Source organism: Equus quagga, chromosome 7 (genome assembly GCF_021613505.1).
Source record: "Equus quagga isolate Etosha38 chromosome 7, UCLA_HA_Equagga_1.0, whole genome shotgun sequence".
Classification (NCBI taxonomy): Eukaryota; Metazoa; Chordata; class Mammalia; order Perissodactyla; family Equidae; genus Equus; species Equus quagga.
The window spans coordinates 23,063,472-23,084,147 of NC_060273.1; the positions used below are offsets into that span (position 1 = coordinate 23,063,472).

The 20,676-nt window shown below is 51.5% G+C and overlaps 1 protein-coding gene across 1 annotated transcript; it reads left to right on the plus strand.

The window, feature by feature from the left end:
* Positions 1–7,121: 7,121 nt before the first annotated feature.
* On the plus strand, positions 7,122–16,388 carry TRIM72 (tripartite motif containing 72). Its single transcript, XM_046665357.1, has 7 exons — positions 7,122–7,350; positions 7,766–8,162; positions 10,950–11,045; positions 11,134–11,364; positions 11,811–11,833; positions 12,611–12,729; positions 13,693–16,388. The coding sequence occupies exons 2-7, from the start codon at positions 7,773–7,775 to the stop codon at positions 14,265–14,267; spliced, it is 1,434 nt and encodes a 477-aa protein (XP_046521313.1). The 5' UTR covers positions 7,122–7,350; positions 7,766–7,772; the 3' UTR covers positions 14,268–16,388.
* The last annotated feature ends 4,288 nt before the right edge of the window (positions 16,389–20,676 follow it).

The window sequence follows — 20,676 nt, forward strand, 5'->3', positions numbered from 1 at the left end:
GAAGATATCAGTAGTGAAAGGTGTGCCTTACATATAAGCTCTTCAAAGGGAGGCAGCTTCCAGGAGCTGAAGACCATGGACTTGAAGCCATACAGCTCCTAGTTTGAATGCTGGCTCTCCTTCCTAAGTGGGTACTGGGAATCCTTCATTTTTCCCTTCCAGCTGGGTGGTAACAATCACCATTCCTTCTGGTGATGTGATCCTGACATATTATACATTTATTGGGCATCCATCTCCTCACCAGAATGTGAGCTCTATGAGGGCAGGGACCTTGTCTGTCTTATTCATTGCTGAATCCCCAGCATCAAGAAAGTGCCTGGGATGTAGTAGGTGCTCAGTGAAGATTTGCTGAATGAAGGAATGAATGAGGCTGTATTACCTGCAGCATATTGTATTGAAGAGCTTCCAGCAGGGTAGCAGGGCCCTGCTCCCCATCCTCGTGCTTTTTGCCCCAGGTGAGCTGGGTAGTACTATGTGCCAGCATCCTCACCATGGATGACATTTTTGGTCCAACAGCCGGTGTTCCCTGGCTCATGGCTGTTTATTATCACTGGTCTTTATCCTTTCAGAATCTCCAACTCATTTTGTGCACTGTGGCCAGAAGGCTATGTCTTCCTAGCCTATACATTGATCCTGTCCCTCCCCTGCTCAGAAACCTCCCTGGACTCCCTAGGACCCTCAGAATCAAGTCCAAACTCCTTGGCTTGGCCTTCAAAGCCCTTGCCAACCTCCTCAGCAATACCTTCTACCCTGTTGGCCTCCGGACTTCTGCACATGTGGCACCTACTCTCTGCTTGGCGTCTTTTCCCCTTCTGGTGTGTTTAGTGAGTTCCTGCCTGTCCTCCAGCATTCATCAGGTGTCATTTTTTTCTAAGAAATAATGAAAATTTGAGCCCCTCTTTGGGCTATGATCCTTCACATGCATTATTTCTAAGCCTTATAATAATCCCTTTGGGATAGGGAATGGTAGTTTACAAATGAGAAGACTGAGCCTCAGAGAGGTTGAAGGCTTGCCCAAGGTCAGATAGCTGAGGAGGGGCCGTCCTGGTGGTGCAGTCGTTAAGTTTGCATGTTCTGCTCCAGCGGTTTGGATCCAGGGTGTGGACCTATGTACCGCTTGTCAAGCCATGCTTTGTCAGGCGTCCCACATATAAAGTAGAAGAAGATGGGCACGGATGGTAGCTCAGGGCTAATGTTCCTCAGCAACAAAAGAGGAGGTTTGGTGGTGGATGTTAACTCAGGGCTAATCTTCCTCAAAAAAAAAAAAGATAGCTGAGGAGATCATATAACTTGTCTATCTAGCCTCTGAGTATATCCCCTGTCTACTCTTCCCTGTAGACTTTTCTCTCCTCTCTGTGCAAAATGACAGGCTGCTCCTAAGGTGGCTCTATCACATGTTTATCATACAGTGTGTCTGTTCACTCTACTATCCCCACCAGACTGAGAGCTCCTTGAGGACCCTCTCTGCTCCACTGTGCCCAGCACAGGGCTTGGTGCAGATCCAGCCTTGATAAGCCTTTATGGAATAACAAAAGTATCCTAGAATCTAGAATCATAGAAACCTGCATTTTTCACAGTTGGTAGAATCTTAGAAGCTTTGGGTGTTTAAGCCATGGAATTTAAAAAAAATTGCCTGCTCAACCCCCACGCAGAGCAGAGGTCCCCTCGGCCACATGGTCATTTGAGTGCATCTCTTGAACTCTTGTTTGAATTGGGTGGCATTGGCTTTAAGTAAAACCAATGTAAGACATTTCAACTGAAGCTTCTGGGCTGCAGGAAATTGCACCTGGGGAGTGTGTGTCATGACCAGGAGGAGAAAGTGGGCTTCTCCTCAAAACCAGCTTCCTGGAGTGAGGGAGCTGAGGACATGTGTCATGGTGTGTGACATGGTTCTCCTTCCCTTGTTCCTGCATATCACCACCCAGGACGCTTCCTTTTGGGCCCAGCTTGCTGCTGGTATCCAACCCCAGTCACATTCCTGCTCACACACGTTCAGACTGAGGCACGGAAGATCTTGGCTGTGATTTTCACCTGACATCACCTGAGATCATGCCTGTGGTGTGATATCATAGGGAGGCAAGGGACAAGGGGCTGGGGAAACACAGCCATCTCCCATCGAACTGGAAGCCTCACTCCTGCAGTGGTTTTAGGCTGGTGCTCAGTGAGAACAAGTGACACCTTGTGGCAAATCGTAGATTCTGAATTCAGAAGGGAACAAAGTTTTTGGAGAATCTATTTTATTCTAAAAAGGTGTAGTAAGTATCTACTAGATGCCCAACCCCATGATAAATGCTGGTGCAAGACAGTCATAATAGCAACAACAGCTTCTGGTTTTTGAATTTACCGTGTTCCAGGCATGTGCTGAATATGTAACAGGCACCTTCTCATTCAATTCTCCCAACAACCCCATGAGGTATGTGTATTTATCCCACTTTACAGAAGAGAAAACCGAGGCTCTCAGAAGTTATGCTGGAAGCCTACACTGGTAGTAAATGAGGAGATACAGATGGAACCCATGTCCGTCTGACTCCTAGGCCCAAATTCCAAACAGCATCCTAAAAGTCCCACTCTGTCCTCAAAAATTGACACATTGCTCAGAGAGACTATGTATATGGAAACTTATGCCTCCTCTAGACTGTTTGCAAACACCCGTGGGAGGGCAGATGTTGAAATAATAGTAATGATAATATTAACTCCCTCCTCTTTGCAGAATGCTCTAGAACTTACAAAGCACATTCAGAAGATTTTGGAATAGTGGGAAAAGCAGGAGATGAGGGGTGTCAGACCCACCCAGATTTGATTCCCAGACCCTCTACCTCTTAGCCATGTGACGTAGGGAGGTCACACCTTCCCTCTGGGGTCTGTATCCTCTCTCATTAACGTGCTCACCTTACCAACCCATAGGGAAGCAGTGCTATGAGAAGGGCAGTGACTTGCCCAGGGTTTCCCAGGGAGGTAGAGGCAGAGCCTCCTCATTCCTGGAGGCTGCCAGGGTGCTTTCCACCTGGGGAGGTGGGGAATGGGAGCCTTGGGCAGCTTTCTGGGGAGCCCTGGTAATCCCTTCTCCCTTCACCCCCCTTTTCTGGGAGAAGTGCTCAGAGATCTGAGCTTTGATCCCTGGCAGGAAAGAACCTCCAGGTGTCCCCTCAGGCCTACCCTTGCCCCCTGGACTAGAGCCAGAGCAGTTGGTGGTGGTAAGATGCGTCCTGGATGTGACCCCCTCCCACCCAACACAATTAACCCTTTGATTGCTGGACCCAGATTGCTCCACCTGGGGCCAAAAGGACCATAGACTGCTGGGACATGGGTCAAGTCACTTAATGTCTTTGTGCCTCATGGCCTCCCTGTAAGATAGGAACAATGATGGGGTTGTTGTGAGGTTATGAATGAGGTTATGAGGCTGTAAATGGATTAAGAATTGTGAAGTGCTTGGAACAGGCCTGGCACATAGTAGATGCTTTTGTCATTGTTAAAGTCTCTGAGCCTCGCTTTCCCAATCTGTGAAGAGGGGATGATGTTATTAACCTTACAGGGTTGTGGGGAAGATGCATTAGAACAATTAGTAATAATAATTGTAATAATATCAATAGTCAACATTTTTTTTAATTTCTTTTTTTTTTTTTTTTTTTTTGCTTAGGAAGATTCATCCTGAGCTAACATCTGTGCCAGTCTTCCTCTATTTTGTATGGGGATCGCTGCCACAACATGGCTGCCTACAAGTGGCATAGGTCCATGCCCAGGGAACCGAACCCAGGTCACCGATGTGGAGCACGTCAAATCTAACCACTAGGCCATGGGGCTGGGCCCCTACCCCCACTTTTTTTTTTTTTGAGGAAGATTAGCCCTGAGCTAACATCCACCGCCAATCCTCCTCTTTTTGCTCAGGAAGACTGGCCCTGACTTAACATCTGTGCCCGTCTTCCTCTGCTTTATATGTGGGATGCCTACCACAGCATGGCTTGACAAGTAGTGCATGGGTCCACACTGGGATCTGAACTGGCCAACCCCAGGCTGCTGGAGCGGAACGTGAAAACTTAACCGCTGCGCCACCCGGCCAGCCCCAATAGCCAACATTTATTGAAAATTTTCTATGGGCCTGGCATTGTTCTAAGAGCTTTACCTGAATTAGCTCTTTGAATCTTCATAACAAATCCAATAGTCTTGATGATAATCCTTAAATGATCTCATTTTACAGATGAGAAAATCAGGTTAAGTGACTTGCCCAAACAATGAGGAAAGAGTGAGTCAAGATTTGAACCTGGGAGGTCCTAAGCCCTTGGGTGCCAGCACACCATCCCTGTGTTCATTTAGTATATTATCTTGTTTAATCCTCATAACAACCCTACAGGGATGGTATTACTATACTACTTTTCCTTATAGCGTAGCTAAAGATGCTGGAGCCCAGAGAGGTAGGTGATCTTACTGGGGACACCCAGCATGAGCTTGTGATGTCAGCCTTCAGGAACTGCTTCTTTCTACATTTATCCAATACAAGGAGCTCTCATCTCCCATAGCACTTATCACTCCAGCTGTTAGGAAGCTCTCCCTTAGGAGAAGCTGAATTTGTCCCTTTTGAGCTCTGTGGGTCCTAGGGACCTCACAGAATTCCATCTTAGGGTCAGCAACACTAGTCTTTATCTCCTCCTCCCTTGGACATAGTCCGTTCTTGTCCTTCAACCTGCTGTAGATAATCAGTGTCCCTTCCATGGGTCAGAGGTCAGACCTGACCCATTTACTGAGATGGATTTAGTTGATTGTCACCTCCCTGTCCTGGGCACCCATTCCTAGCGACCAACACCTTCAGCCCCAGCCTGGCAGTGATGGAAACTCCAAGTGAGAGCTACATTCAGGATACTGACTTTCTGAGCCGAGTGAAGTGGCTTGCGGTTTCAGAGACCAGTTCCAGATATGCTCTCATCCCCACACCCTTCCTGTTTGATAACCGAAGGCCAAATCTGAGCCATCAAATGGCAGAGAGGAAATCAGAGACTTAGAGATAAAGAGAGTGGGGAAAGGAAACTTCCCTGGATTTTTCAGGGTCAGTAAAAAGTTCGAGCTCCCTGAGACTCCTCACACACCATGAGAATTAAATCTGTAGTCTTTTGTATAATTAATTGCTCTGATCCAAAAGAATAATAAAATTTCTCTTATCTCTTCCTGAGAGGCCCAAACAAGGTTCCTAGGTTAAACCCTCAAGGTGCCAGGGAGCCTGGAGTGGCTTCCTAGAGGCCAGCATGCAACATACAGGCGCTTCAGGCGTTCGGGAAGGAACGAGCCCAAGAACTTGCAGACAAGTCCAAAGACTTGTCATAAAAGCCAAGATGTGCAAAGAGCTATCTGGCTCCTGGGGAGATTTGTTTACCTGCCAAAGAGTTAGAGTAAGAAGACTTAAGGAGGGGAGGGGGACAGCTGCCTCCTTCCCCCTTATAGGCAGGAAAAATAGTAATTCTTCCCTGTTGCTCACCTATGGGGTGTCTGGCTACTCTCAGGACAATTGACCTGGCTCTCATGGCATCATCACGGGGCACAAAGGGGCCAAAACATTTACTGTGAGATATTTACTAAGAAATCTCTCTTTTGGGCTGGCCCCGTGGCCGAGTAGTTGGGTTTGCACACTCTGCTTTGGCGGCCCGGGGTTTTGACAGTTTGCATCCTGGGCTCAGACATGGCACTGCTCGTCAGGCCACGCTGAGGCAGCGTCCCACATAGCACAACCCGAGGGACTTATAACTAGAATATACAACTATGTACTGGGGGGCTTTGGGGAGAAGAAAACAAAACAAAAACAAAAACAAAAACAGAAGATTGGCAACAGTTCTTAGCTCAGGTGCGAATCTTTAAAAAAAAAATGAAGTCTGTCTTTGATCTGGAACACCTCATGGGCACATCTGGGATAAAATTAATAAAAATGAACATTGAAAACCCAAGAGAGAGACAAAGAGGGAGTCCAAAGGGGGAGATTAAGAGACTGAAATACAGAAGCTCAGGCTAAGAAAGACAGAGAGGGAAAAATGAGTAAATCCAGGTAAAGATGAGAGAAAGTCTGACTGAGAGGCCAAAAGAGAAGGATTGAGTTTGTGTGTTTATTCATTCGTGGAGTATTTATTGAGCACCTGCTGTGTGCCACATATTTTATTCTAAGTTGGAGACAAGCAGTGAACAAAATCTGTACTCTGGTAGGAGGAGACATACCAAAAACCAACGAGAAAAATATATTGCAAATCGGATGGTGATAAATGTTACGGAGAAAAATAAAGCAGGGAAGGGAGATATGAGATTTAGAATCAGGACGTTAGGAAGAGCCTCACAGAAAAGGGGACACTGGGGAAGGCCTGAGGGAGAAGAGGGAGGAAGCCATGCCCTCCTGGGTATGAGTCTTCTAGGCAGAGGGGACGGCAAGCGCAAAGGCTGAGGCTGGAGGGAGCAGAGGGAGAGGGGTGGGAGACGAATCGGGTCAGATTGGTGGGGCCTTGTAGACCAACAGCCAGGACATGGGCTTTTATTCTGAATGAAATTTAAACTGAGACTTGAAGGGTAAGCTTACAGGAAGGCCTGAGGCTCCCAGGGCAGAATCCACTTCTGGGCTGCACGCTCTGGATTCAGTTGATTCATTTGTTCAGCTGTCCCTGTATCCTTCACTTTCCAAGCATTTAGGGAGGCCCACTTTGCCCCGGGGGTTGTGCTGGGCACAGGGAAAAGACTCTGCCCTCAGATCTGGAGGAAGAAAGCTTTTCAGGGTGGGGTGAGGTCCTGTCCTTTGGCGGAGGTGGAGATAATACTGTCAGTGTGAACTTGGAGAGCCGTAAGCTTGGGGACTGCGTGGGTGACAAGCTGGGGAGGGGCCACAGGCGGGGAAGAGGGAGGCTGGAGAGTGTGGAGGTGGAGGTCAAGGAGAAAGGGGAGCCTCCCCCCAACCATGTTTCTGTCTTTTCTGTGGTATGACGAGCCCTGTCTCCCTGTTGGTGCTGAGCTCTGACTCCAGGCTGGGCAGGGGAGGGGACAGTGGGATGTGCCAGGACAGGTGGCCTTGACATGTGATGCTTGTCTGCTGACCACTTAGTCCTTACTTTTAGAACGGTTTCCAGAAGTGATGGGAGGAGGTGAGCAGGGCAACTAAATATAGTCCTGGGGCCAGTGCTCAGTCTGGGAGGGTCTGTCTGCTTTTTACTGCATGCCCATCACCCGTGGGGTCCACTGCTAGCTGCCCCTGTGAGTCCACTGTCTTTGCTCTGTGCTTACTGCTGGCTCCTTACCCGTCTTCTGACAGAGCTTCGACCCCTCTACGGTTAGGCCTGACCTTGACTGGGCCTCCTGGGAGTTTCTTTTTGCTCAAGATCTCCAACAAGACCTGTGAGTCCTGTGGGTCCTGGGGGCCTGGAGATATGAGGGAGGGTAGGGCTGGGGATCCTGGAAAGGTGAGTGAGAAGAGGGTAGGAGAATTCGGGGCTGGGGCTGAGACCTGGGGAAGGACAGTGGGTAAGACTGTGTTTGCAACCAGGGTGGTGTTTAGGAACCGGGATTGAGACCAGGTCCCTGACAGGGGCTATTTTCGGGGCTGGGGCTGAGAACTGCAGCTGATGCTGCCTTTGGGACTGAGACTGAGTCCCCTTTCCCTCTTGGCCAGAACGAGAGTCCTTTCCTGTACAGCATGTGAGATCTTTATAGGCTGAGGCTCCCCCTGCATGGCCGCAGACCCCACTGGGGGCTGAGGTAGGCCGGGCTTGGGGCCGCCAGAGCCTCCCTGACTGACCCCTCCTCTACCCAGGCCCGCCATGTCTGCTGCGCCCGGACTCTTGCACCAGGAGCTGTCCTGCCCGTTGTGCCTGCAGCTGTTCGACGCGCCCGTGACCGCCGAGTGCGGCCACAGCTTCTGCCGCGCCTGCCTGAGCCGCGTGGCAGGGGAGCCAGCGGCGGACGGTACGGTGCTTTGCCCGTGCTGCCAGGCACCCACGCGGCCGCAGGCGCTCAGCACCAACCAGCAGCTGGCGCGCCTGGTGGAGGGGCTGGCTCAGGTGCCGCAGGGCCACTGCGAGGAGCACCTAGACCCACTCAGCATCTACTGCGAGCAGGACCGCGCGCTCGTGTGCGGCGTGTGCGCCTCGCTCGGTTCGCACCGCGGCCACCGCCTGCTGCCCGCCGCCGAAGCCCATGCGCGCCTCAAGGTGCGGGACCCCGGCGGCACCGGCCAGGGGCGGAGAAGGATGGGACTGTTGCAAGGGGCGGGGCCTGGCCGATCCCTTCGCCGCGTGAACTGGGACTCCGAGCTTCAGGCCAAGGCGCTTGGAGTTTTAGGGGGACGTGGGTGGAGAGAGGCGGCTAGGGAATGCGGGGCTGACGAGCTGAAGGGCCAGCCGGGCAGAGATGGAACCCTTGAAAGGGTGCGCCAAGGAGGGGTTCTGGCGGGACGGACGCGGCGGAAAGCTAGATTTCCCAGTGTCAGCCGCTGGAGCGCGCCCGGAGATGTGGCGAGGGGCGCGGCCACAGAGCGGAGTCTGATAAGCTAGGGGCGGAGTGGAGGGCCGAGGCGGTGCCTGCGGCCCCAGCGTGCCGGCACGGCTGATGGGCGAGGGTTCCCGGAAGAGTAGAGGCGCCGGGCTTGGGGCGTGGCTGGCCGGCCACACAGCTGCTGAGCGGTGGCCCAGGCGCCCCCGGAGCTGTAGAACTTGTGCGGACCTGTCAGTCACGAGATGGAGCCTAACCGAAGGGGAGGCGGGGAGGACAAGGCACGCCTGGGCACGCACCTCGTGCGCAGGCCCAGTTGGCACCAAGACCCAAGTCCAGGCTGTTTTTCTGGCTGGAGCTGGACGTCCTGAACACTTCCAGAGCCCACACACCAGCTGTGAGCGCCCCAAGGTTGGCGATCTCACAGGTGCCCAGCAAAGGCGCCCAGACATTGGTAAATGGAAATGTAGGCACACACTGGCTCGTACATATCATAGGTGTGGCAAATCACATGCATGTAGCTACGGGAGGGTATATGTCCACACAGGCCCAGGAAAGTCTGTCATGAAGCATTTAGTGGGCTGTGGAAGAATAAACGACAGGTGCGCAGGAAGTGGGGGAGGTGGGGTCTGGAGGCATGGAGAGGTCATTGGTTCTCGAGGTGGAAAAGCTGTCATCGTCTTCTCGCGACTAGTTCTTGGGGTGAGCTTCTGCGGATTATCTTTGCCCGCAAACATCATTGTTGCACTGCCTCCTCCTTGGCCCCCGGACTCCTAGGGTGGGTAGACCCTGGTTCTCAGGCTGGTATTCGAGGCCCCTAGGCTCCCCCAGGGGCCCAGCCTCACTGTCCCTCCCACCCCTGTCTTGCCCAGTCCAGCCCAGTGCTGGCTGGTGGTCTCCTAGCCCAGTGCAGGAGCTTCCTCCTCCCAGGAGCCCTCCCAACCCAGGCTCACCTCTGCTGCTAACCCAGAACTCCTAACCTCGCCCGACGGCATCTGCAAAGGGAGAACAGAGTCTGTGAAATGGGACAGGACCTCAGTGGCCCAGGAGCCTTGAGGGGGCAGGTGGGGTGGGATACACTCTGACAGGGTCCTCATCAGCCCAGCCCTAAGCTGCAGGGAGGGACTGGCCAGAGGTCTGAAGGGGGATCTCCAGGAGGAGCCTGAAGGAGGAGGGGACAGGAAGGTTGGGGAGAGACTGGGTCCTTGGCAAGGTAGAGGGGCTGAGTCCAGAGACCATGCGCCAGACTCAAGGGTAGACGAATGGGATGCCCCGGCTCTAGGGACTCACTGTGGACCCCCTGAAGTTGTATTGCCTCTTCCTGCATGCCCATGTCAAGCATCACTGCTGTGAGCTCAGCGCCATACTCCTCCCGGTAGAAGGAGACCAGCTTGCCAGTGAGGTCCACTGTGCCGAGCGGCCCCCTGTGGGATGTTGCGGAAGCCTTCGCGCAGCTGCGCTGCCCCCAGCTTCAGCTTGAACTTCTTGAGCTCATCCACTGTCAGGTTCTACAGTGCCTCCAGGAGGGCATCTCGAATCTTCCCCATGGCTCAGCCCTGCTGCCTCTGAATCTTGGATGGTCCCGTCGGTTTGCAGCAGGCAGGGCGGTTGCCCCGGAGGACGTCCCGGGGAGGAGACTGACCTGGCGACTGGCCAGGGGAGCCCGTGGTCCAATCCTGCGGCTCCTACCGGGCAGGGATTCTCTAGCAAACTGTGCCTAGAGGGTCTCTGAGTTTTCCGAAGAAGGAGTGGGGTGGGCGGGCGCCAATTTGTCACAACCACAGGTGAGGTGGGGATGAATGTTCCCATTCCTCAGGAGAGAAAACTGAGGTTGGAAGGAGGCAGGACTGGAACCATCTGATTGCAGGGCCATGCACCTCCCAGCCAAGAGTGGCTTGGCAGGAGGTGTTAGTAGCTCGCCCATACCTGCATTTCAGGAGTCACAAACTGACAGACCTAGGGTAGGATCCTGCCCACAGATGTGTTTGGTTGGTCAATGCACTGGACACTTTTATTAAATTGCCTGCCCCTAGAGCCCATGGGTGTGCAGGGAGGCTGATTGGGGTGTTTTGCTAGTGTTCTGCTTTTAAGTATAGGGTGAAGCCCAGGAATAGGAGGAGTTTGCATTTCTTCACGTATCCTACAACTACCCCCTGAAGGCTGCTATGTCCCAAGCCCTGTACCTTTCTGGTGGAGACCAAACTACATTTGTGTTTGTCATCCTCACAAAGACCTGTGCTGGGGGCTGACTGCTGAGGGGATGGCGTTAGGGAAGGCAAGGCTAGGGAGGAGTTGCCAAAATAGGCGATGGGAGGGCAAGCCACTGAGGACAGCAGGCCCAGTACTGGCAAGGGTCTGGAGACCTGTGAGTGGGTTTGAGGAATGATGAGATGCTAGCTAGCTGGAGGAGGAGCTGGCATTGAGGCTGAGCCAGAAAGGGTAGGTTTAGGGGTGGGAGGGGTGGGTTGGGGGTGCAGCATCATCACTTCTTTATGCTCCACTCCCAGACGCAGCTTCCACAGCAGAAGATGCAGCTGCAGGAGGCGTGTATGCGCAAGGAGAAGAGTGTGGCTGTGCTGGAGCATCAGCTGGTGGAGGTGGAGGTGAAGGACTCAGCATGGCAGAGCCTGGGGACTGGGTGTCCAGGCTGGGATTCCCCAGCCAAGTGGTTTTGCCTGTCTGCCCCCGCAGGAGACGGTGCGTCAGTTCCGAGGAGCTGTGGGGGAGCAGCTGGGCAAGATGCGGGTGTTCCTGGCTGCCCTGGAGGGCTCCTTGGACCGTGAGGCAGAGCGTGTGCGGGGTGAGGCAGGGGTCGCCTTGCGGCGGGAGCTGGGGAGTCTGAATTCTTATCTGGAGCAGCTGAGGCAGATGGAGAAGGTGCTGGAGGAGGTGGCAGACAAGCCGCAGACTGAGTTCCTCATGGTGAGCACTGGGTGACCTTTCCTTTCTGCCCCTCAGCCAGGGTTGAAGCCCCAGAGATCTCCTCTCATTGTCAGACAGGGACCCTGAGGTCTAGAGAGGGGCGAGGACAAGCCAGGGTCACACATCAAGGAGGGGTGGGCCCTGGGACTGCTGTTATGCTTGTTTAGGTCAGGCACTGCACACTGCACACAGACACCATAGCTGAGTGGGCACCGCTCATATCATAGACGTTGTAGGTTTGTATATTTATTAGGTCAATCTTCTAACAGACAGAATTCGTTTCTTGGGGAAGGGGTTAGCTTTTTCTAACTCACACAGAGGTAAAGGGCTATGGGTGGCCTTGAGTTCCAGATTTCCTTCGGCTTTTCCAATTCTTCCTGACTCAACTTTCCTGAGTGCCTCTCCTGCCCGCCTCACCTCCACTATCTTTCTGTCTCTCTCTCTAGAAATACTGCCTGGTGACCAGCAGGTGAGATCAACTTGGCCCTGCCCCTTTCCCCAACTTGCCCTAGTCTTCCAGGGACACTGGCTGGCTCGCCCTCTACTCGTGATATGCCTGTCTACTCCTGTTCAGTCCACTTCGATTTCCCTGCACTTGGTGTTAAACAGAAATGAACCTGACCTGGTCTTTCTCCTCAGGGACCTCCCAAACTGGCACTAGGGATAGACGTGGGCAGGGACACGGTGTCATCACTGTGTGCTTAGTGCTGCTGTGGAGGGAAGGGAGTGGCCAGGGCAGGCTTCCCAGAGGAGTGCACATTTGAATTGGATGCTGGAGGAATGAACAGGAGTTGGCTAGATAAAGAGTTGGGGGAAGAGCATTGTAGGTAGAGGGAACAGCAAGTGCAAAGACTGGTAAGGGGAGAGAAGATGAAACTAGGGTGGCAAATTGTGAAGGGCTGAGGACTTGGACCTTATCCCAAAGAAGGTTTTCTGTTTTTTTTTAAATTGTGGAAAAATATACATAACAAAGTTTGCCATTTGAACCATTTTTTAGTGTACATTTTAAGTTCAGTGGCATTAAGTACATCACGTTGTTGTGCAACCATCATCACCATCCCTCGCCAGAACTTTTTCATCTTTCCAAACTGAAATTCAAGTGGAGGAGTGTTAGTTAGGCTGTGATGTGGGGGAGATCCTGGAACTGTCCTCCTCTCCTCCGGGTACTTCCTCTTGCCCTCCCCCAACCCCGCACCTCCTCCAAGAAGTCCCTTCACAGACACCTTCCCCACCTCCCTACTCCCAGGCTGCAGAAGATCCTGGGAGAGTCACCACCACCCGCCCGTCTGGACATCCAGCTTCCTGTCATTTCAGATGACTTCAAATTCCAGGTGTGGAGGAAGATGTTCCGGGCTCTAATGCCAGGTACTGGGAGGGGCCAACTCCAGGTTTGTGTTTGGAACTGTGTGGTTGATGGCAGGCCCCAGTCACACACAGAGAGGCCTCCCAACTGGGGAGGTTATTGGAGAAGGTGCCCATTGCCCCTTTACCTCTGGGATTCCCCCTGTGCCCTCGTAGCCTGCACTCAGAGGAGAAGGACCTTTGAGGGCATGGGGTTTACAGGTGGGTGACTGACACAGAGAGGATGCTGCTTACTGACAGGGTGCTGCTGCTGCTGGCAGGGGAGGCTGAGACCTGGGTTTCAGCCACTGACTCCCTGTGTGATCCCTGGCCAGTCCCTGCCCCTTCAGACAGTGGAGATGATAAACCCGGCTCAGTGGGGACTGAGGATCTGCAGAGCTGGAACCCTGGGGACTAGCCTGGGTCAGACACTGACTCTGGTGGCCTGTGGCTGGGGAGGCCCAAGGGCTCAGTCTCCCTTCTTCAAAGATAGAGTGCATTGGGTGCTACAGGTTTACAGAACTCTAGGACGTGTACACATGGCTGGTGTAGCCCTCACTGCCATGGGAAGGTGGGAATGGAGGGATCTCTGTTTTAGTCAAGAGAAGACTAAGGCCCAGAGACTGGGTCAAGACTGACAGAGGTCACACAGCCAGGTGAGGTGGGGGCTGGCCTAGAACCAGGCTTCCTGACTCTCTCCTTCTCTGTGACCTGGGGCCTTTTCTGGGCCTGGGATGGTGAATTACATGACTTGTATCAACTTAATCCTCTCCACGACCCTGGAAAGAGGCAGGTATGTCCTCATTTTACAGCTGGGCAGAATGAAGCCCAGAGAGCTAGTCTTTGGCCCAAGCCAGTAAGCAGAGAGGGGCTCACTCCTCAGAGATGTTGGGAGGTTTAGAAGAGACAAGGTTGGCCCGCAAATTGGTTGGGAGCAGTCTTGCGGGAGGCAAACACGCAGGGGCCTGACTGGTCTCCCTCTGGTAGCCCTGAAGGAGCTGACCTTTGACCCGTGCTCCGCCCACCCGAGCCTGGTGCTGTCTCCCTCGGGCCGCCGCGTGGAGTGCTCCGAGCAGAAGGCGCCGCCGGCCGGGGAGGACCCGTGCCAGTTCGACAAGGCCGTGGCGGTGGTGGCGCACCAGCTGCTCTCCGACGGGGAGCACTACTGGGAGGTGGAGGTGGGCGACAAGCCGCGCTGGGCGCTCGGCGTGATCGCGGCCGAGGCCAACCGCCGCGGCCGGCTGCACGCGGTGCCCTCGCAGGGCCTCTGGCTGCTTGGGCTGCGCGACGGCAAGATCCTGGAGGCGCACGTGGAAGCCAAGGAGCCGCGTCCGCTGCGCACCCCGGAGAGGCGGCCGTCGCGCATCGGCATCTACCTAAGCTTCGGCGACGGCGTCCTCTCCTTCTACGACGCCAGCGACGCCGACGCACTGGAGCTGCTCTTTGCCTTCCACGAACGCCTGCCCGGGCCCGTGTATCCCTTCTTCGACGTGTGCTGGCACGACAAGGGCAAGAATACTCAGCCGCTGCTGCTCGTGGGGCCTGATGGCGAGGAGGCCTGAGGCCCGCCGGGTTGGGGAGGGGTTCGGGGTCCTGGCGGCTGGCCTGGGGCCCGGAGGGAGACGGGTGGGAGGAGGGGATGGGGGAGGGGGCGATGGGTTGCCAGGCCCAAAGGCAGGGCCAAGGCGAGTGGGGACTGGGGCCTCAAAGATTCGTGAGAAGTTGGGGGCTGGCACGAACAGGGGACTGCAGTGAGGGTTAGGGTGGCAGTGGGGAGGGGAGATCTAAAGTCGGGTCAGTGAGGAAATCCCAGTTTGGGAAAGAAAGGCCCAGGGGTTCCAGGAAGAAACTGAGGCTGAGAGAAGGAGGGAAAAGGGTCATTGGTCTGGGGGCGGGGGTGGGAGGGGGGCGGATTGAGAGGAGGAGCTGGAGAACTCTGCGAGAAGGAGCCCCTGCAGCCTCATTCTCCCCTCCTCCTTGGGGCCTCCGCAGGGGTCCAGACTCACCGTACCAAAAGGCCTTCCACTTAGTGGTTCTTCAGCTTGGGCCTGCATCCACATCACCTTGGCAAAGTGCATAACAGGGACTTGTTAAGCCCAGATTGCTGAGTTTCTGATGCCGTAGGTCTGGGGCTGGTGGGCTGGCGAAAAATGTGCCTTTCTATCAAGTTCCCACCTGATGCAGATGCTGCAGGTCACAAGTGGGGTCCCACCTGAAGGACAGCTGACTCAGGCACCCATCTGTTCGGTCAACTACTTGTCTTGTAGAGGCGGTTATCAGATAGCTGTCAGCTACCAGGCATAGAAAACCCAAAATACAGTCCTCAATTCAACGGCCATTTAAAAACTGCCAGAGCCTATGTTGGGTGAATAAACCGATCTCCAACTTGCTTCCCTTTGCTTCTAGAATATATTTGCTGAGTGTTTTGGGTGTTGAGGAAATCTCCCAAATTGCCGACCAAGAGAAAGAGCCTGATGCTAACCCCATGCCGGGCCCTGCTGCTTGTGGAAAATAGAGAGCTCCCCACCCAGCCCTACAAGTTGGCCCCTCACCACTAACTTGCTGGTTCACACCTTCTTTGCTTTTGGCTCAAAGGTCTATTTCTTGGGCTCTGGAGTAACTGTTGAGCTGAGAGTGAGAGTGCCCTTTCCCTGGAGGGAGAGGACTTTGGGCATTCGGGCAGGTGGGACTGAGCCTGCTGCCCCTCCTATCCTAAGGGAGGATGATGGCCTGGGGCCGTTCCATCTCACATGATGTTGCTGGGATGCTGCTACTGCTGTGTGAAAGGGCATCGGGACCCCTGGCAACTAGTGCCAACTTGGGGATTTTCTTGGGGGTGGGACTAAGAGATAAGGGGGAAAGGAGGGTTGTGGGTGGGGTAAGAAAGGCCTCAAGATGTGGCTCAGGGGCACTCCTGGCTGTGTCTCCCAGAGGAAGGTCTGTAGGGCCCTGGCTCTGGGAGACAGAAGAGAGGATTAATTTGAGAAGCTCTTTCATGCTAGAAAATAAAACAATAAACTAAAAGGATTTTTTGGTTGTAAAATCCAGCACCAATAATAAAAACAATTGTATTCTGACTCCTTCCTCATTAAATCTGTATAAAGAGGCAAATGACCTGTGGCTAGGCAGTAACCTCCTTATGGCCCTCCCAGCCTTCAGTCTTGATGCATCTTTCTAAACATGCAGATGTGGTCACATGATTCACTTGGTCAAAACTTTCCACAACTCCTTGTTGCCTACAGGAGGCAGCCCCAGGTCTTGGACTTGGCTTCGAAGCTCCATGCGAGTCTCCACCCTCATCTCGTGCCACTCCCCCACATACATCTCCACTCTGGCCTGACTGAGCTTGTGGGGTCCTTGCACCCGCCCACATCACACACACAACTCTCAGCTAGGAATGCCTTGTCCCTCCTCTTGTCCTATAGGACTCTCCTGAAGCAGTGCCATTTCCTATCCAATCTTGACCCCAGCACCTCCTTACTATGTGCACCCGCTGCACTGAAGCCTTGTCATGTGTGTCTGGGGAGGACTTATGGTGTCCAAGGGCCCAAAGCTTATTTCTGAGGAAATGGGTATTGTGAGAAGCAGATGTCAAGACAGGAGTAAATGTACAAGGACTTTATGAGGGAAGATGCCCTCGTGAGAGAAAATAGGGCTGGCGAATTGTGATGGCAGTCTGACCCTGAGTGAGTGAGAGAGGGAGGGAGGTGGGGTGGAAGTCCTCTCCTGTTGTGAGGACTCTTCCACAGAGCTGCCCCGGAGAGGAGCCCTGTGTGTCCCTGCATGCACATTGCCGGCTCGGAGCAGCCTCTGGGAGCTGGGCTTTGACGTAGCGCACAGCTGCCAAGGGATGGCTTTCACAGCTCTTCACCTGCAGCTTTCAGTCATTTACTCCCCATTGTTGGAGTTATATCAGGAAACTTTCTTTTCCTAGCCACCACAAGTTCTTTCTGTATGAAGTTACCCTGGCTAGAGCTGTGTGCATTGATGAAAATGACCCTGCAACCTTCCCCATGGCTGATTGGGTGAGAGATGAGGTCCCAAGCCAAAGGCTGTCATGATGGGGCGAGTTTGTGGGAAACTCTGCCTAATCAGGGTGTTTCTTGTTGGTTGGTGGCTGCCTGGCCCAGTCAGAATCTCCCTAGGGACAAAGGAAGGTGCAGTGTGAACAGAGAAGTGGGTCCCTCTGGTGCTTGCATCCTGGAGGACCAGAGTCTCTCCTTTAGCACGTTCCCCTTGTGGAGGCTCTGGGGACCCAGTGCAACTGGCTGCTGAGTGATTCCTGTGCCTCCTGACTTCCTTGTGAACAAGAACAAACTGTCACCTGCCACAGCCGCGCTAAACTGCAAGCAAAAACATTTATCATGGGGCTGGCCCGGTGGCGCAGTGGTTTAGTGCGCATGTTCTCCTTTGGAGGCCCAGGGTCCACCAGTTCGGATCCTGGGTGTGGATGTGGCACCGCTCATCAAGCCATGCTGTGGCAGGCATCCCACATATAAAGTAGAGGAAGATGGGCACAGATGTTAGCTCAGGGCCAGTCTTCCTCAGTAAAAAGACGAGGATTGGCAGACGTTAGCTCAGGGCTGAGCTTCCTCAAACAAACAAACAAAAAAAACCCCCAAAAAACCCACCAACATTTATCGAGAGCTTGTTATGTGTCAATGACTTTATATTCAACATTTCGTTTATCCTCACAATGCTAGGCCTCACAGCAACTAGTGCCCCCTAGGCTCCATTGCCTGTTCCACTGGGGTTCAAGTACTTCCTGGAACATCATGGTACCACCATGAAGGACCGGAGTCCACAGGTGCCTGGTGCATCTTGGAGTATCAATTTTACTCCAAGATTCTTCTTCTTCTTCTTGGTAGTGGTAGTGGTGGAGGGACAGTTGTGAAATTTAACTAATAAGCAAACATTGAAAACATCATGTTCATATGAAAAGAAACATAGAGTACATAATTAACATAAATTTTCAATATTAAACAAGAAATGTCTACGGAGTTTTGCATTGGTGCTGGCTGTTTGGATCTAGACTTCCAGACCCTCAGGGATATGAGTTCTTAAAATTATTTTTAAAAATATAAATAATGCATGAATATACTTAATAATATCTTACAAATAAGGGGAAAGTTCTCTTTGACCATGCCCCCAATCCTGATTTCTTCTCCTCCTCCCTCATCAGAAGTAATTCCTGTTATCAGTTTCGTGAGTAGTTTTCCAGGACTTTCTCCACATATATATGTCCCACAGAAAATATATAATGTGTTTTTCCTTTGCTGTAAGTGATGTCATACTTTACATTCATATGACATGTTATTCTACATACTCTGCAACGTGCTTTTTTCATTTAGTCGTATAGTCAGGAGATCCGTCCATGTTACTGTACAGAGCGTACCTTCTCCTTTTAGCTGCTGTGTGTATTCCACTGTATGAATGTGCTGTTGCTGCTTACTCATTCCCCAGTTAATTGGTATTTGTTTCTAATTTTTGTTATCACAAACAATGCTGCAATGAACATCCTTATACATGCCTCCGTGTGCCCATGTGCAAGGGTTTCTCTAGGGTGGAGTTTCTGTGTCCTAGTGTGTGTGCCTTTAAAATTTTAATGATGTCACCATTAAATTGTGGACTTGAAGAAAAAGTGGTGGCTTGAAGGATTACATGGATATGAAGTGGTTAAAACTTCAAAGTGATGGGAGTTGAAGGAGTGCGTGAGGCAAATATCTTTTATCATTGGTTTCAGCCATGCTCTGGATGATTGCATAGCTTTTTCGTCATTTCTAGCAGTAAGAACAGTCTCATTTTCAGGTATGAAAAAGTCCAATTCAGCGTAGTTCAAAATTTCAACACGAGATCCAGTTTAAAGTGAGCTGATATGTACAAATATCAAATCATTATGCTGTACACCTGAAACTAACATAATGTTATATGTCAATTGCACCTCAATAAAAAGATAAAATAAAATACCTATTATTTGTACAAAAATGATTCTGGATGGAGATATATCAAAATGTTATCAATCTTTATCTCTGAATGATCCTATGACTTATGATTTTTAATATTTGGTTATATATTTTTTATGATTTAGTAAATGAATTTATTTTTAAAAGGAAAAAAAATAAAGTGCCCTGAAGTGGAAAAGGGAGGAGGACCTTCTTTCGCTCTCCTCTCAGTCCTTCTCCTTCCCCAGAACACTGCACCCCGGCTCTGCTGGCTCCTTCAAGGTTAGGGTTAATTAGAGGAAAAGGGGCAGAGTGACACGTGACTGGTGTGGCTATCCTCTGGGACGCCTGTCACGACAGCATTCAAATATTGCTGCTTTGATGGGAGATGGTGTTGGGTTCTTCAGAGATGATATAGGCGGATTCTCTCTCTCTTTTTTTTTTTTAAATTGAAGCAGCATTGGTTTATAACATAAAAATTTCAGGTGCACATCATTATATTTCAACTTTTGTCTGGACTACATCGTGTTCCCCACCAAAAGTCTAGTTGCTATCTGTCACTGTACACATCTGCCCCTTTACCCCTTTTACTCCCTCCCCTCCATCCCCCTTCCCCTCTGGCAACCAGCAATCTGTTGTCTGTATCTATGTGTTTGTTTGTTTATCTTCGACATGTGAGTGAAATCATACAGTATTTGTCCGTCTTCAGGGAGACACTCTTGGACTGACCTCTTGTGGCAAACGCTCAGCTCCTACTCTGGTCACCCTCCCCCTACCCAGGAATTACACTCCTGCCAGGTCCCTTTGCTAAGTCAGGCAGTGGCCTTGGGCAGTGGCCTGTCACAACACCTTGAGCCCAGCTACTTTTGGCAGCATTCTCTTGGCCTTGGGTGTCTCATATAAGATAAGGGCGAGCTCCTGTCTCTCTCTTTGCCTAGCCATCTTGGGCTGCTCTGATATACTCTGTCCCTCTTCCGGAATCCTCCAGGTGGGAAGTTAGCACTAGTCTCCATGTTCGTGTAGGTCTGCAAACCCTTGGGAACATGTGTTGGGTTCTCCTAGGAAGGTCTCACCAGCTTTCATCTGGGCCTTCCAGTTCCTGCAGCTCAGGGCAGAAGTACTTCCAACCTCTGTGAGGGGTTCTTTTGGAGCAACACTCTCACTTGCTTCTAGGTGTAGGGAGCCCTTTTTGGGGTCAGGAGGGGAAATACCATTGAGGTAGGTGATGAGGGTGGAATTCGCAGGGCTAGATCTGCTCTCTCACTAGGAAGTCCCGAAGGGTGTGTCTGCAGTTCTCTTTAGAACATATCAATCATGTACTCTCCTTGGCTTTGGGGCTTTAAACAAAAATTCTATCAATTTACACTCCAGACAGCACCATATGAGAATATAGTCTCCCTAAGTCATCTCCAGCACTCAATATTATCAAACACAAATTCCTATTTCTTTTTGCTAATGCGATGAGAATATAAATAAATAAACAGCACCCCATTGTTCCTGTATTTTAATTTATATATTTCTCATTGCATGTATTTATTGACCAGTTATATTTCCTCATCTAAAAATTGCCTGTTCATATCACTTGCTCATTTTTCTTAATGAGTTATAGTGGTTCTTTATATATGCTGCATACTTATCCTTTGTCTATTGTACATATATGTTGCATATATTTTCATCTAATCTGACAGCTTGTCCTTTAACTTTGTTTATGGAGTTCTTCTCCTTGTGGTTTTTAGAGGAAAAGTTTGAAAACCTCTGACCTAAGTGTCATCCGCATGGGGTTGTTTGTGCTCTCAAAATGCCTGAATGATGACGCACACTTCTGTCTGTACTGTGGGCTCCTCCTGGCAGGACAGGACTTCTGACTCCTGAGCACGTGCTCTTTGTATCAAAATCACCATCGCTCTACTTGTAGGAAAAGTCCTTGTCCCTAAAATATTTCTAACTGGAGTTTAAAACTTGAGCCCTAACTTGTTCAGAACATCCCAATTCCAGTGCAATCGCATCTCATGTGGGTAGTGGACTTTAC